Here is a 13,815-nt window from a genome sequence, read left to right on the forward strand (position 1 = left end):
TCTCCAGGATCAGACTGCTGTTTGTGCCCAGCTTTGCCATTCCTGCTTCTGTGCAAAAACTCCCTTCTGTTGATGAGCCCAGTGACTTACTAGCTATTCAATTACCCTGATTTTTTTCACCAAGACATACACTTCTGTAAGCCTACTGTGTTCAGCTGAGCTAAGAGCTTTAAATGAGCAGACACACAGGTATTTTCTCACACTTCATGGGGAGACATCTATGAGACCCATCTCAGATGACAGAATCTCAGAAAAATTTCAATAGAAAAGCACAAAAAACCCACTGAAGTGGTACATTCATGTCCTAGTAATTTATTTTGTAATGTCCAGTAGCACACATACAAATTTCCAGTTAAATCTGAACATACATATATATGTATCAGTTTTAGTTCGATCATAATAATAGTCTTGCTTTAGTTTACCACAGAGTTGTATGTTTTGTGACTTACAAAACGTTAATATATGGAATACAGTCAGCAAGTTGATGTGGAGAGTAAACAAACACACAAGTTAGATGTTAAAACTGAATGGACACGTATAAAAGCCACATAAAAGCTCCTGGTAAGTAAAATAATTTCAACTGAAATCTAGAAAATTTCCTCAGAGAGTGCTATGTGTTTCAGAATGTGAAAGCATGCTTTCCAATTCCGCACACACTCTCTTCAGCACTTTTAATCCATTCAGTGCCAGCAGTGGGTAATGTGCTGGGAAAAATCCTGGTGCAAAAAGGTTTAGTGTTTGCTTTAATAAAAATTATAGAAATAATTAGTAAAACTTTTCTCTTCAAAGGTTAGCATAATTCAGTGTAAGACTTAGAACATTTAGTGTTAAATAGCTAGAGCATGTCAATATATAGAAGGTATAAATTACTTCAATACTGTTGTTTCCATATCTTTTTTAAAAGCAGCAACTGTAATGACAGTGATTTTAGTTAAGAAGACATAATGCTTGAACTTAATCTGATGTTCTGCCTCTTGCTTCTTAGCATAATTTTCACATCACAGAATTTTATTCCTGTTAGTTCTATTAACCATGACTCAGAGACTTGCTTCAGCTTCTTCTTGCCTTATATCACTTCTACCTGGGCAGTAGATGAGGATAAAATATTCCATGTAGAATGCCATCTATAACTACGTTTGGAAAGTCATCTGAAAAAAAAAAAGAAACAAAAAAAGAAACTTACTTTCTTATCCGTGTCAGAACAATATAAATGTTTTTGTGAAACTTAACTAGGTAAGGCCTCGTTTACTTTGGGTTACTGTATCACTCAACTGTTTTTCCATGTTGGGGATGTGCTATTAGTAATGCTGTTTCAGCACTAAAGCCACTTTAGGGTAGCACTGGGCATTGCATGAATGCGCTGCCAGATTTCTAGCTTATTGATTTAAAGGGATGTTCTAATACTTAATGCTGCTAGGCTCCAGCTCTTTATCTGAATCTTTTCTCACAAGGAAGATGGATTACACTGGCAATTCAATTTCTAACAAAATCTCAATATACTTGAAGAAATTTCAAGATTGCTACTGGGAATACTTCAAAGCTGTTTTTTGTATTGTGGCTTACAGCAATGTTTAGACTGAGAAGACCTGAGGATGCCTGTACAAAGATGATTATTTGAGGCAAGAAATTTTCAGGTTGTCCAGTTGACATAAAATGTCGCATGTTACAAAATGTCATCCTACAGTATTTGAAGGAAAAATTCCCCACAACTTTGTTATCACAGATGCAGAGGAAACTGCCAGTTAATTTTCATGTTCAGTTTGGCTTGAAGGATTACCTGATAGAACACAGTAATAGATCCAGGATGTGCATTGTTGAATTGAAAAGATTTTTGAAATGCACCAACACCTGAGGTTTTAACGAAGGGTTTATTTAAATCACCGGGCATTAAAACTAAGAATTTCTGATCACATCTTACAACCTTAAAATGGTTAGTGTGCTAGAAATGGATTTGCTACTAAGAGCTGTTTCGGATACAGAACTTTCCACACTAATCAAACCTTCAGCTATCAGCCTACAGGATATTCACAAAGAGGAGATGCAACTTTTATAAAAATCACTAGTACATGATAAATTAGATCACTGAATGTGAGTGGGAATTAGGGTTTGTCCCTAATTCTTTCACAGAAATAATTTTGGATGTAAAAATATTGAGCAAAAGTAGATTTGGCATCTATAAAAACAATCCTTAGTGTCTTAAATGTGTTATTTCATTGTTATTAATAAAGTGATTTCAGAATATTAAAGATGTTACAAACAGAGATATTTTAGGATGTTTTCATGAACTGTAACCTCCTAACTTGACTATGTAAACAATATATGCATACTTCTACCCAGCTCATAGTAAGTCATAATTATAAATGACTTGCTAATATTTTGAATCCACTAATGCTTCCTCCAATTCTCTAAGTTCATCTGTACCAAATTACTCTGGTAGAATAACCCTGTGCAGTTGTCATTAAAGTTACCAAAAATACCCTTGAAAAGGCAACCTGAAGCTTTCCTTCTAGATTAAATGCTGCAGTTCCAGAAACCACTTTTTATTGTTTCTTTTATAACATACAGTGTATATAGGAAAATAAGGATTGATTTTCGAAATTATACTACCGCACAATATTAGATTTAATGTGAGTCGTTTCTGCTTAAAAAAATCAAGCATATCAATTTCAGTTAAATACAACTGGAGTATATATACGTAAGTATAAACACAACAAAGCACAGTTGCAGATCTGTGATATTTGCATGGCTTAAAAGAATCAACACAACAATTTTCAAACAAGTGACACTAAATCTAAGATCCCATTTTTTTTTAGCTTACAAGATACTGTCTCCAATTTGAAGCATATTAGGTTTTTCCTTTATTTTTCTTGAAAACATTAATTTTTTTTTTCTCCCCATACCCTTACACAAAAAGTGATGCACACTTGGGCACTCCTACTGTTAGATACATCATGAAAAAGGGAATCTAAAAATCAATGAGGTTTGTAACTGCAGATCTTGTTTCTGGAAAGTTGTCTTGCACCTCAACAGTGCTTGAAGCCCAGTCACTGGAATAATGGCAAGATTATATTTTATAAAGACAAGTAACAATGCAATGACAGGGTAAAAAATATTCCTTGAGTATTATATTCCAGAATTAGTTATTTATTTTGTTTAAAACTCACACTACTTCCTATTTATTGAAATATGTTAACACAGGCATTCCCATATCCAGGAAAGACTTCTGATTGAAATTCACCTTCTTCAAAGAAAACATACAACAAATAGTTGTTTGTTAATGGACACTTACTTTTGGTCATAGGTTGAACAACCTTGGCTGTTTTTACAAAGGAATCAGAGTCTATCAAAGTAAGAACTGATCTGAGAGGGAAAATTTTAGAAAGCTCATCTACATTTTCTCTGTGCTGCAAACTAAAAACAAAGAAGAAGAATTAAAGGCAATGGTAGTTCTGTAAAAACTTTGTTTCTTTCTAACTAGACTTGAGTCAACTAGTAGAGCCTCTAGACTCAGGACTTGGTTTTCTTCTTCCTTTTTTAAACCACAAGTCACATTCTAATTTGTGTTTTAATTCATTAAGTTAAAGAATGACTTGCAGTGAATTTGAGGTTTTAGGGTTTTCAAATACAAATCATTTTCACCTGCCATGTAAAATTCTAAATACTGTGGGTCAAGGCCAGAAAATGCCTTGAAAAGGCAAAAGTCTGAAATGTCCTTTGTTTCAGATGTCATTAATGAGGCCTACTCAATATTTAAACATCTTACTCATTAGAAGAGGCCTTTATATTAATGCTTTTTTGCACTGCTTAAAAGAATAGTTACAAAATTAATTTGAAAGTTTCTAATGATTTCACAAAAAGGAAGCTTAGCCTTACTCAGAGCACACATTATGGAAGGGAGGTAAATACCATCACAGAACTGCAAAATCTTGAAGTCTTATGGCAAAATGTTACATGTGGGCTGGAAATACTAAGCACCATCTCAATATTTTTGGGATAACTACATGAAATCTATTTTCTCCCTTTAAAATGGTATGGAATTACATGATGTTCATAATTTATACTGGGCTCTTGAGGAATCAAATATGCAATTAGGAGGAGCATTAAACAGATTAAGACATGCAATGTGGCTCCCTCTAAATAGTATAGGCAGCATCTGGCCCAACTTTTAAACAGAGGTTACTCTATGTGATTCTTCATTACTGTTGTCACTTGGGTCAGACATGACCTGTGCAGTGACCCCCCCCTCCCCTTACCACACTTCGGTTCATTGATTTTGTGATTTGCACTCCAGCCTCAAATGAACATTCAGTGGGATCAGACTAGTGCTAAGTCAAAGTAAAAGCTAAACAACCTTGTGATGTGTATTCTGATGTGGACCCGAGTCACACTGGACCTCTGCTGTCGTGTTTTGCTCTAGTTACACTTTTGAGTTCAGTAAGACTTCAGAGCCAAACAATAGTGTTTGGCTGCACTACTAGCTAGAGTGGACATTGCCTGCAAGAGAGACTACTTAATCCTCTCAAAATATGTGCACCTGTCCCTGTGGTTTTGATAAACAGCTTGAAAAAAACAACAGAACCATAGAATAGCTGCAGCTGGAAGAGACGACTGGAGGTGATCTGGTCCAACACCCTCTTCAAGCAGGAGCACCTGCAGGCAGTGACCCAGGACCATGACCAGGCAGCTTCCAAGTGTCTCCAAGAGTGGAGACCCAACACCACTCCGGGTAACCTGTGTCTGGGCCTGGGAAAATTTTCCTGATGTTCTAGTCCTATTACTGGGCATCACTGGAAAAAGATTGGCTTTGTCTTTCTTATGCCCTTCCCTCAAATATTTATAAACATCTTGAGAAAATCTCAAGGAAGTACACTCCATTGTCTAGGAAACTACGAGCAAAAATGTATTCTTTCCTAAATTTATTCTTAAAAATTTAATGATTTTCAAGGCAGTGTGAGAATTTGACTTCCACACAGTATTTTATAAAATGAAACAAAATGCCACATTAAAAAAGAATCCTTATGTGCAGCTCAGGGAGAAAATTCTCTCCTGAAAGCATATTACATTTTTTAATAAAATATTTAGTAGAAACAACAAGTTCCAGCAAGTAAAATGACAAAGCCAAGAGGAACACACTTGGAAAATGGTCCTTTTTTCCCTGCACACATTTAATTTAAGACAGGGTAAATTCTCTGAATTATTAATTCAAAGAACTTTTTATATTAAAAAAAAAGTTTATAACAAACTATTTCAAACACTCTTTTGAACTGCATGTTATGAGATGAAGTCTAATGTAAATGTCCTGTGAAATACATCGCTTGCACTTAAAGTGCACTTTTTTTTTTCCCCATAAAGAGCTCCAGAGGTTATAAATGATAAGAAATAATAATAATCCAAATGGAAATACAAACATGCTTGCAGTAGATCGACTGGTGTTTAGGGAAAAAGCACTTACAAAGGACTGGGCCTCCAAGTTCAAATCCTTCAGGCAAAACAGCCAAAGGGTCAACAACAAGAAAAGAAAAGCAGTGTTCTTCATCTTTTGATTTGAATTCTCAGTAGGTTTGCCTGAGAGAACAACTGGGGGAGAAAATTCCACTCTTTTATAAATCACCCACCCCGCTTAGTGTTTTAATGGTTTCTTACACAAAAACTATTGTTTTATTGGCAGGTTATTAGATGTTGGACCAGTGTCATTTGACTAGGCCAGTATTAATAATTATGTGGTTTATGCAGTGCAGGGTCAGATCAGTAAAGTGCTGTTAACAGATGACATGTTTGATTACCGTTGGCTTTAGGCAAGACATATGGATCCCTTAGGAACAGCAGCACAGGCTGGTGGGACAGTTTGCTGGAAAGGTCAAGAACAGGGATGTCAGTATCAAGGGACAGCAAACAGACTATTCTACAAACTAGCTTTGATAAAGTGAGGTGGTCAAGCTGCCAGGAGCCATGCGGTGTGGCTCTGCACACCAGCGCTGCTCAGAGGGCAGGCTCCATCTCCTGGAAGCAAAGCTCGCTGCTCCTCTGCCATACAGTGAAACCCTCAATGTCAAGCTGGAGTGAAGGGGCTCCATCCAGGAGGAGTGGCTTGCAGCTGGCTCTGAGACCTCCTGCTCCCTGGCACGCAGTGTCATGCAGGCTACAAGACCATCTACAACCAGGCTCCATGTCTACAGGCTCTCCAGGCCACAAAGCAGACTCGAAATGTCACCATGTTCTTACAGCCCCCAGAGCAGTTGCTGTACCCATCATCCGTGGAGAGAAGTCCTTGGAAGCCCCCCCGGCCTGACTCCCGCCCTCGGTCGCGGCATGGACAGCCTCCCCCAGCTCTCTTCACTTCGCTCTGTACATACACATTCCAAGTAGTGCAACCTGATGCATATGAAGCTCTATCAAATGCATAAGGAAGAACCCAAACCTCTAATTTATTCTGTTAAGTCTTCTTGCTACAAAAAATATATTCCGCAATATACTTCAGAGCTGGCAGTATTCTGTCAGTTTTGTAAGGAATTTCTCAACGCTAGCATAAGGATGTCCAAATCACACTATAAATGGACAGATATAGCATAGCTGATGGTAATATTTAACAAATACATCTAATTTTAATGCTAAACTACTGCTAGTTTGTTAACTGCAAGGAACAAATAAAGTAAATGCCAATAATTAAAGTAGTTTATTAATCAGGTGTCCTATAAAGAGTAGAAATCAAGCTCACCTTGATTCTTCAGATTCTGTTTCATCAAAAGAGCTGCAAGTAAAGTGAGAGAAAACTTTGGTTACAACAAAACTAAGTTAAAAATTAAAACTCCCAAATCTTTTAAGAATCAAAGAAGGGAACAATCTTTTGCTGGTCAGTGGCCACATAATGCCACATAAGGAAATGAATGTAGGAGATTGTATCATTTTATAACCACCACTACTTGAAAATGACAGCATCCATTTTACCATAACAGATTAATTTCCATCTCTCTATCTCTCTATCTATCTATGAAGTGTTGGGATACAGTTCCACTGAGGATAATGGCTGATGTGATTAACTGCAAGTGAAAACTACAAGTCTGCTAGCTTCTCAATGACCCTGGACACCACCCTGGGCCATAGAGACCTCCAAGTCTAACAGGTCCTCAAAATTATCTTCAGGTAAACTTGCCTTCTTGCCACTGCAGATCCAAACAGCCTGCCCCGAACTGGAAAAGGGCCATGTGGCTTTCTGGGGAGCACATCCTGGTAATGCTTCTGGACTGTCAACCACGTCATCTTACACAGCAAAAGAAATTCTCCTTACTAAGCTCACAGCTGCAGAGGGTATCAGAGCTTCCAGTTACCTTGTTTTGGGTATTTCTGTAGTCATTACACTCATCGTACTAAGATTCCCTTCTGCCACTCTAGTTAGGAACCCTTCCCAGGGGACAGGCAATTGGTTCACTTGGGTAATGTCATCGGAAAGGTGGAAGACCTCATTCTTGAACACACAGAGGGAGATCATAAAATGATCATGGAATGAGCTTCTATTTTGTGCAGTTACTGTGACCATAAAACACATGCAAAGGCTTTCTATGCAATTTTAGTGAGTGCTTATGAATATCTTACATTTCAGTAGATACTTCAAGATCTACAAGAAAATTGTATTTTTCTCATCTAAGCTCTCCTTTGCTTTCCAAGAATATTACATGAAACTTCCCGTCTTTGAACATGCTGGATTTATTTTACGACCTTTTGGGGATATATAAACATACTTAACATGAACCTAATGCCCATTTATTTTACAGTGTTAGAGTTGGCAGCAAGACCATTTTAAGTCAATGGAATTGCATCAGCACTGAGTGGATATGGGCCTTTTGGCCTCCGTATATTTTTCAGTAAATGAGGGCTTACCCACAGCTTTCTGCTTTTGGCAAGGTAGGTACATGACGAACATTCAGAAAATCAAGAAATATCTTAGGGAGCTCTTCATTTTCTAAAATGACTGTCTGTAAAAAAAAAGGCACAATAGAAACCCATATTTTAAAAATATTTTAGATATTGCACACTTCCATTCAAGCTACTAAAACATTTCTCTCTTGCAACACTTTTCAATTCTCTATTTTTTTACACCTATTATGGAGTGCCACATTTCAATAGGAAAACCACAGTTCTTGATGAATCACTTACGCTACTTACATTCTTTTTCACCTGCCGTCACTGGTGCCAAGCTATATGCCTCTCAAGCAGAGATGTCTGATTCTGGAACTAAGTTACTGGCATGCTCATTTCTGAATAAAGTTTTGTTTATTTAAAATATAAAATAAAACAGCTTCAGCTCAGTGCTTTCATGTTCACCTCACAGCAGACTCCCATCTGGCATATGAGCAGAAGAAGGAAGTCTCCACTTTGTGCAGTTTTATTAATGCACGTCTTGGTAAATGAAAAGAAGGGGAACTCCTTGCTTGGCTTGACAGGTCAGCTTACAACATGCTCCATTGTATCTGCACTATGGCTCCAAATGACAAAGCTCTGACCACACAGCTGCTGCCCAGACTTATCACACACACTTCTTCCACAACCGTGATACAATGGCCACATAATGGCCAGACTACATCCTGTGTTTTTTCCTGGAGATGATTTACAGTTTTCACAAGGCAAAGAAAAACAGTTCATAAATTAAATCAGTGTCTCACCTGAAAGATTAAACCCCTATTTCTTTACTGTTCATACTGATATATATTCTGAAAACGTGTACTTCACAAGAAAAAGGAAGCCACAAGCTCTTTCTCAAAGAGATTTCCTACGTAAAGGCCTGATCTGAAGTGAATGTATGTATGGAAGAAACTTCACTGTATTTAATATTAAATTGCCTCCTAGAAGCAAAGCTATCCATGTTCAACCTGTTCACTTTCCCACCCTTTGATACAAGAAATAAATATAGAGAAGAAACAAGTCTGGTGATGGAAAGAAACATCAGTCTTACATTCAGAAGGTAACTTACTCCTGTGTGTATATTCTTTTACATTACAGTATCACAAGGGAGACACAATGGTACATAGAGGATAGCAGGATCACAAAAAAAAAGTTGGAAGAGACATCTAGAAATCATCTAGATTTTATAGCAGCTTTTATAGCAAATGGTTTGGTTATTTGTGTTGGGAAAACCTGCTTAATGTTAAAATTACAGAAGATGTGAATGGACTTAAAAGCTTTTGAAAACAAAGATATTTGAGAACTGGATCTTTTTTTATGTTACAAGTCTCAATTCAGAGGCTACACTTTCTCAACAGCTGAGGCCATCACTAAAATGTTTGAAGAAAAGAACAGGGAAAAATGTAGTTGAACTTTTCCGTGGTAGATTTTAAGAGATGTAACAAGCAAGGAGGTCTAAGATGCTGGCAAGTGTTAAGCCTTTCAGTTCACCTCTATATGAAGATGCTGCATTAAAAAATGGCACTTTGCATTCTGCAAAATCAGCACTCTGCTGCTGCAAAATGTATCCCATTCTGCATTCAGGTTATGCACAAAAGAAGGTGTGGAGGGGATGCATATTCAGAGCGTGCGTGAATTGCATAGAAATGTGTATGACTGGCTCAAATAAAACCATCTTGCTAATTATATGCAATGAGGAACTGCAAAAAGTTGTAGAAAGATGTTTAAGGGCATCCAGTGCTTATATGCAACTTCATACTTACAACTCTTGACAGCTTTTTCTAAAACTTGAGCTGCCTGCTGAGGCTACTGAATGGAACAGGGAAGAAGAGAAGGATACACCATTTTATAAAAGGAAAACTACTGACAGCTCTTACAAACCTATTTGCTTCTACTTCCACTCATTTGAGATTAATATCTCCTTCTGTTTTTTTCCCCCAACATGTATCAAGTCAACCCAAGCCCTCCTAATCCTGGCCTGACCAAACACCTTTCGCCATACAGTTTGTTAGTTGTTAATAACTCTGCTTTGGTGATCACTAAACTTGAAAATGTAGAATTTGCAGAGAAGCAAATGCAATTTTGCACTGCCCTGTATTTGTACACCACCTCTGCTGACTGGAAATTTTGTCATTTCCAGAATTTTATGAAGGCAGGAATGACTGCATTGACCAAAGGAGGATTTTTCAACTGATGTAATGTGACATGGATTTTTAAGCATTAAAAATAAAAATGTTAAGCTTACAAGTTAATTATACTAATAGGGGGAAATTATCTTCTGGCTTGACTTTGTTGGCTTTGATTCAATAAGGGGCGAGGACATAATCTTGCCATTTAAAATAGATGGTGGAAACCAAAGGAAAGGAGAAAAAAAAAAAAGCCTGATAACAACAATGACCAAACCAAACCAAACCAAACCAAACCCAACAAAAACCACACAAACCACCAAACAACACCAAAACAAAACTCCCACAAGCACCGACCAGCCACACCAGCTTAGGTGTGTCTGTCTAAATACATTTCCTTACTCTGCTGGTGGCCCAAAGTGGATGTCTTGAAAAAAATCTAAGCATTCTCAGCTTCCTATTTAAGTTTAAAAAAATACCCTTAAATCATAAATGTTATTATAGTTGGCTTAATTTACCTGGAACAACCCTTAACACAACAGATTTTTTACTTCTGTCTGAAAACTTGTAAGAAATCAGTATTTTGCAAATCTGATGATCTTTAATGATAGGTGTGCAGAAAAGGAACCAGCAGGTAAAGTTTCTCAACCACTACCTATACATTGTGATGTAATATGCTCAACTGTAGCATTTGTTCAAGTATGACATTGGCTTGTAAGCATGACTAGCTACTTTGTTTGCTCTGTCATCAGAAACTGAAGGATAAATATTTTCAAAGAAATAAAAACTCAAACTTAGTTTCTTTGTAATGTGAAATTCTGTTGCATCCAAAATCTGTCAAGATCATAGCAATGAGTTTCAAATATGGGTCCCAGAGTGCTAAGTAGGCCAGTTTAAGAACAAAACCCCAGCATGTGTATTTCCTTCCTAAAGTAATTACAATGCCCTCTTCTCCCAAAACTAAACCAGCTAACACAACCTCTAGCAAGTGATTTGGGAAGTGACTCCAGAAATACATTTTTCAACTCATTGATTTCAGCTGAACTAAAAGTGCCATATTTTCTTGGAAAATTGTAAAGGGTGTTTATCTGTTACTGTCACACTTTAATGAACTACTCTGTGCTTCAGGAGAAAAACCCACAACACAACACAAGGGAAAGTCTGATGTTTACATCAGCAGAAATGTCTTTTTCACTGGAAGGGTGCAATTATTATTATGTAACACATCATAAAATCCCCGATTTTTCTACCTTATCAGTTACATAAAATCATGTTCCCTAAGGATGTAATTGATTAGTTGCACATGTTCTTTCAGTGACATCTGAAATACTTAATTGTCGGTTATCTTTTCTCCTTCAGTAAGTAAAATATAGTCACAAAATTGCAAAGGGACTTGTTCTGCCTTAACCTTAGCTAGATGCCATCATGCAGTGGAAAACAGTGCTAAAATATCACAGGATAATGCTCTCCAACAAGGGAGACATATAAACAGCATAATGATTTCCCACGAGTTTCCTTTTTAGAAAATTGTCACTAAAGCCAGGGTAAATGGTGACATATCTTCACAGAGGACACAGTGAAATCGAACACTGGCATTCTAGTTAGGCCCAAACCTACTCATCAGCCAATTATAACAGTAACTGAACATCTTGCTGAAAACCTGAACAAGACCGCTTCGCTAACCTTCAGAGATCATGCCACAGAAATGCATCATCTTCTAGAATTATTATTATTATTATTGTTAGTATTATTATTATTATAGCTGGTTTTAATGAAGAAAGATTTAAAAATCAATTTCTTACAGTCATCTATCATACTTTATTGAGGTTGCTGGAAGAGCTGTTGGAAAGAGAGAAAAGTGAGTGGGGAGCTGAGTTACAGGGTTTTTACAGACTTTTCCATTCAATCGGGTTTAGTTTGAAAGGCTGTATTGTTAGGGTGAAAAAGTTCATGACAGTTTTTCCTCTCTTCAGAGGGAAAGATGCTTCACAATACCTAATTCAGTGGTGCAGCTAAAATGGGGGAAAAGAAAATCAATACATTCCAGCTACAGTAAGTAGGCTGGAGTGTCAGTCTCCACTGGGACCAAAATCCACATCTTTTAGAACATTTAGAGTCTATATTCTTCTATTAACCTGCTTTTCCTGAACTTACACAGTCCCATGAAATGATAAAAAGGTTATCAAAAAACACATTAGCTAAAAACCAAGTAGATAAAGGAACCAGACTTCTACGAGTAAGCTTTTCTTCTTTAAAGTAATAGCAGATACAATCATGTTTTATATTATCCATTGCGAAGAACTATAATGAAACTCACTCTCTTGTTCAGTGAGGCTGTTGTTAGAGGTTATTAACTGGGATTAATTCTAAAAAGAATTTCCACTTGTCATTGCTATCAGAAGTATTCACATTTGTGAGAATGGAAGGAGGCTATCAAACATGCTTAAAAACCTGTATAAAGATACAAGAAGCGTGAAAACACGTGTACAACAACACAGAAGTGATGCTCCATAGGGAAGCACCAGCTAGTTAACACTCCCACGCTGTGTATCAAAGGGAAGTCAACAGTAAGAGTGACATCCATGCAGCGGAGCTTGAAAGGGAACAAATAGTGACTATAGGTATTATAAGAGAAAATACATCCAATGAAGATCCAGAAGTTCCAACTGAACTATCTGAAAGATAACGTAAAGTCACAAAAGTTAAAAAAAAAGGAGGACAGAGGGGAATTGCACGTATGAACCTCAAGACTGGAGGATACTTCCAGGGAGCTTAAAACTCCCCCGATATCTCACGAGTGACAAATCTATCTATCATAGTAATCTCAAGCTATGCAAAGGATAAATTAGATGAAAGGGGAGGCCAACAGGTTAAACGACTACTGGATCATCACTGAAAATGTGTATGCAGAACTTCATGACAGTGTCTATAACTTACACTGCAAAGCAGTTAACTCATTTTGATTAAAAATACTGCCACATAGGTCTTAAGGTAGAGAGCACTTTAATTAGAAAGCTTGTTAAAAACACAGTTACTGTTCCAATTAATATTTAACTACTAAGTGCAGAGCAGATAGACTTGTAGTTAAGTCTACAAATACAACCCATTTGATGTAAAAAATAAAATACTGAATTTTTTTTTTTGGAAAACTGGGAACATAATTTAGTGGGAGCAAACAGTGAACTTTTCTTCAGTGAAACAGGAGACTAGTCCTTGAAAGATTAGAAACAAAGTGCAAGAACAGTTCCTTTGAAAAATAAAAATGAAAGGAAGCGGTCAATATAATTTCCTGAGACACTGCTCAAAGGACTGGAGGTTAAGACAAAGCTGGATGACAAATGAAAAAATCAACAGAGCAAAAGGAAAAGAAGCAGAAGGGCAGGCCAAGTTAATGATATTATAAAAACTCAGCAGGAACAAGAAAGGCTTTTAAAAATAAGTAACAGGAAAAAGTAATACAAAGAGTGAGTAGATCCATTAATGACAGACACAAAATTAGATGCTGATTTCAAAATGCCTAAATTGAAGTATTTTTCAGAAGTCAATGGGCCACTAGGATCATGAAAAATTAACAAGTAATTAAGACGATGTCAATACTGGTGGTGATGACAAACAGGTGCAGGAATACCTTAGATAATAATATATATATCAATCAATCCAGAAATTACACGTTGTAGGAAGATACAGAAATTAGGTAGTCAGGTTTGAAAAAGTCTTCTCAAGAGTACAGGGGAAGAAGGCTTGTAAAACAGCAACCACATTTACCACCACAATACACAGTAGATTGCAGTAC

General features: G+C 36.9%; 1 protein-coding gene across 4 annotated transcripts in view; it reads right to left on the reverse strand.

Annotated features, from left to right (window-relative positions):
* Positions 1-292: 292 nt before the first annotated feature.
* Positions 293-13,815, reverse strand: part of SNX24 (sorting nexin 24) — a 90,347-nt gene continuing 76,824 nt past the window's right edge. For 3 of the 4 annotated variants that reach the window (XM_048290913.1, XM_048290915.1, XM_048290914.1), the window contains exons 4-7: positions 7,876-7,970; positions 6,716-6,748; positions 5,784-5,848; positions 293-1,148 (exon numbers count right to left, since the gene is read on the reverse strand). In XM_048290913.1, the coding sequence (XP_048146870.1) occupies positions 1,078-1,148; positions 5,784-5,848; positions 6,716-6,748; positions 7,876-7,970 (264 nt within the window). In that variant the 3' untranslated portion in view covers positions 293-1,077. Of the gene's footprint in view, positions 1,149-3,289; positions 3,412-5,783; positions 5,849-6,715; positions 6,749-7,875; positions 7,971-13,815 lie in introns of all 4 variants that reach the window. The other variant, XR_007200825.1, reaches the window with a different exon arrangement.

This window comes from Corvus hawaiiensis, chromosome Z (assembly GCF_020740725.1).
Source record: "Corvus hawaiiensis isolate bCorHaw1 chromosome Z, bCorHaw1.pri.cur, whole genome shotgun sequence".
NCBI lineage: Eukaryota > Metazoa > Chordata > Aves > Passeriformes > Corvidae > Corvus > Corvus hawaiiensis.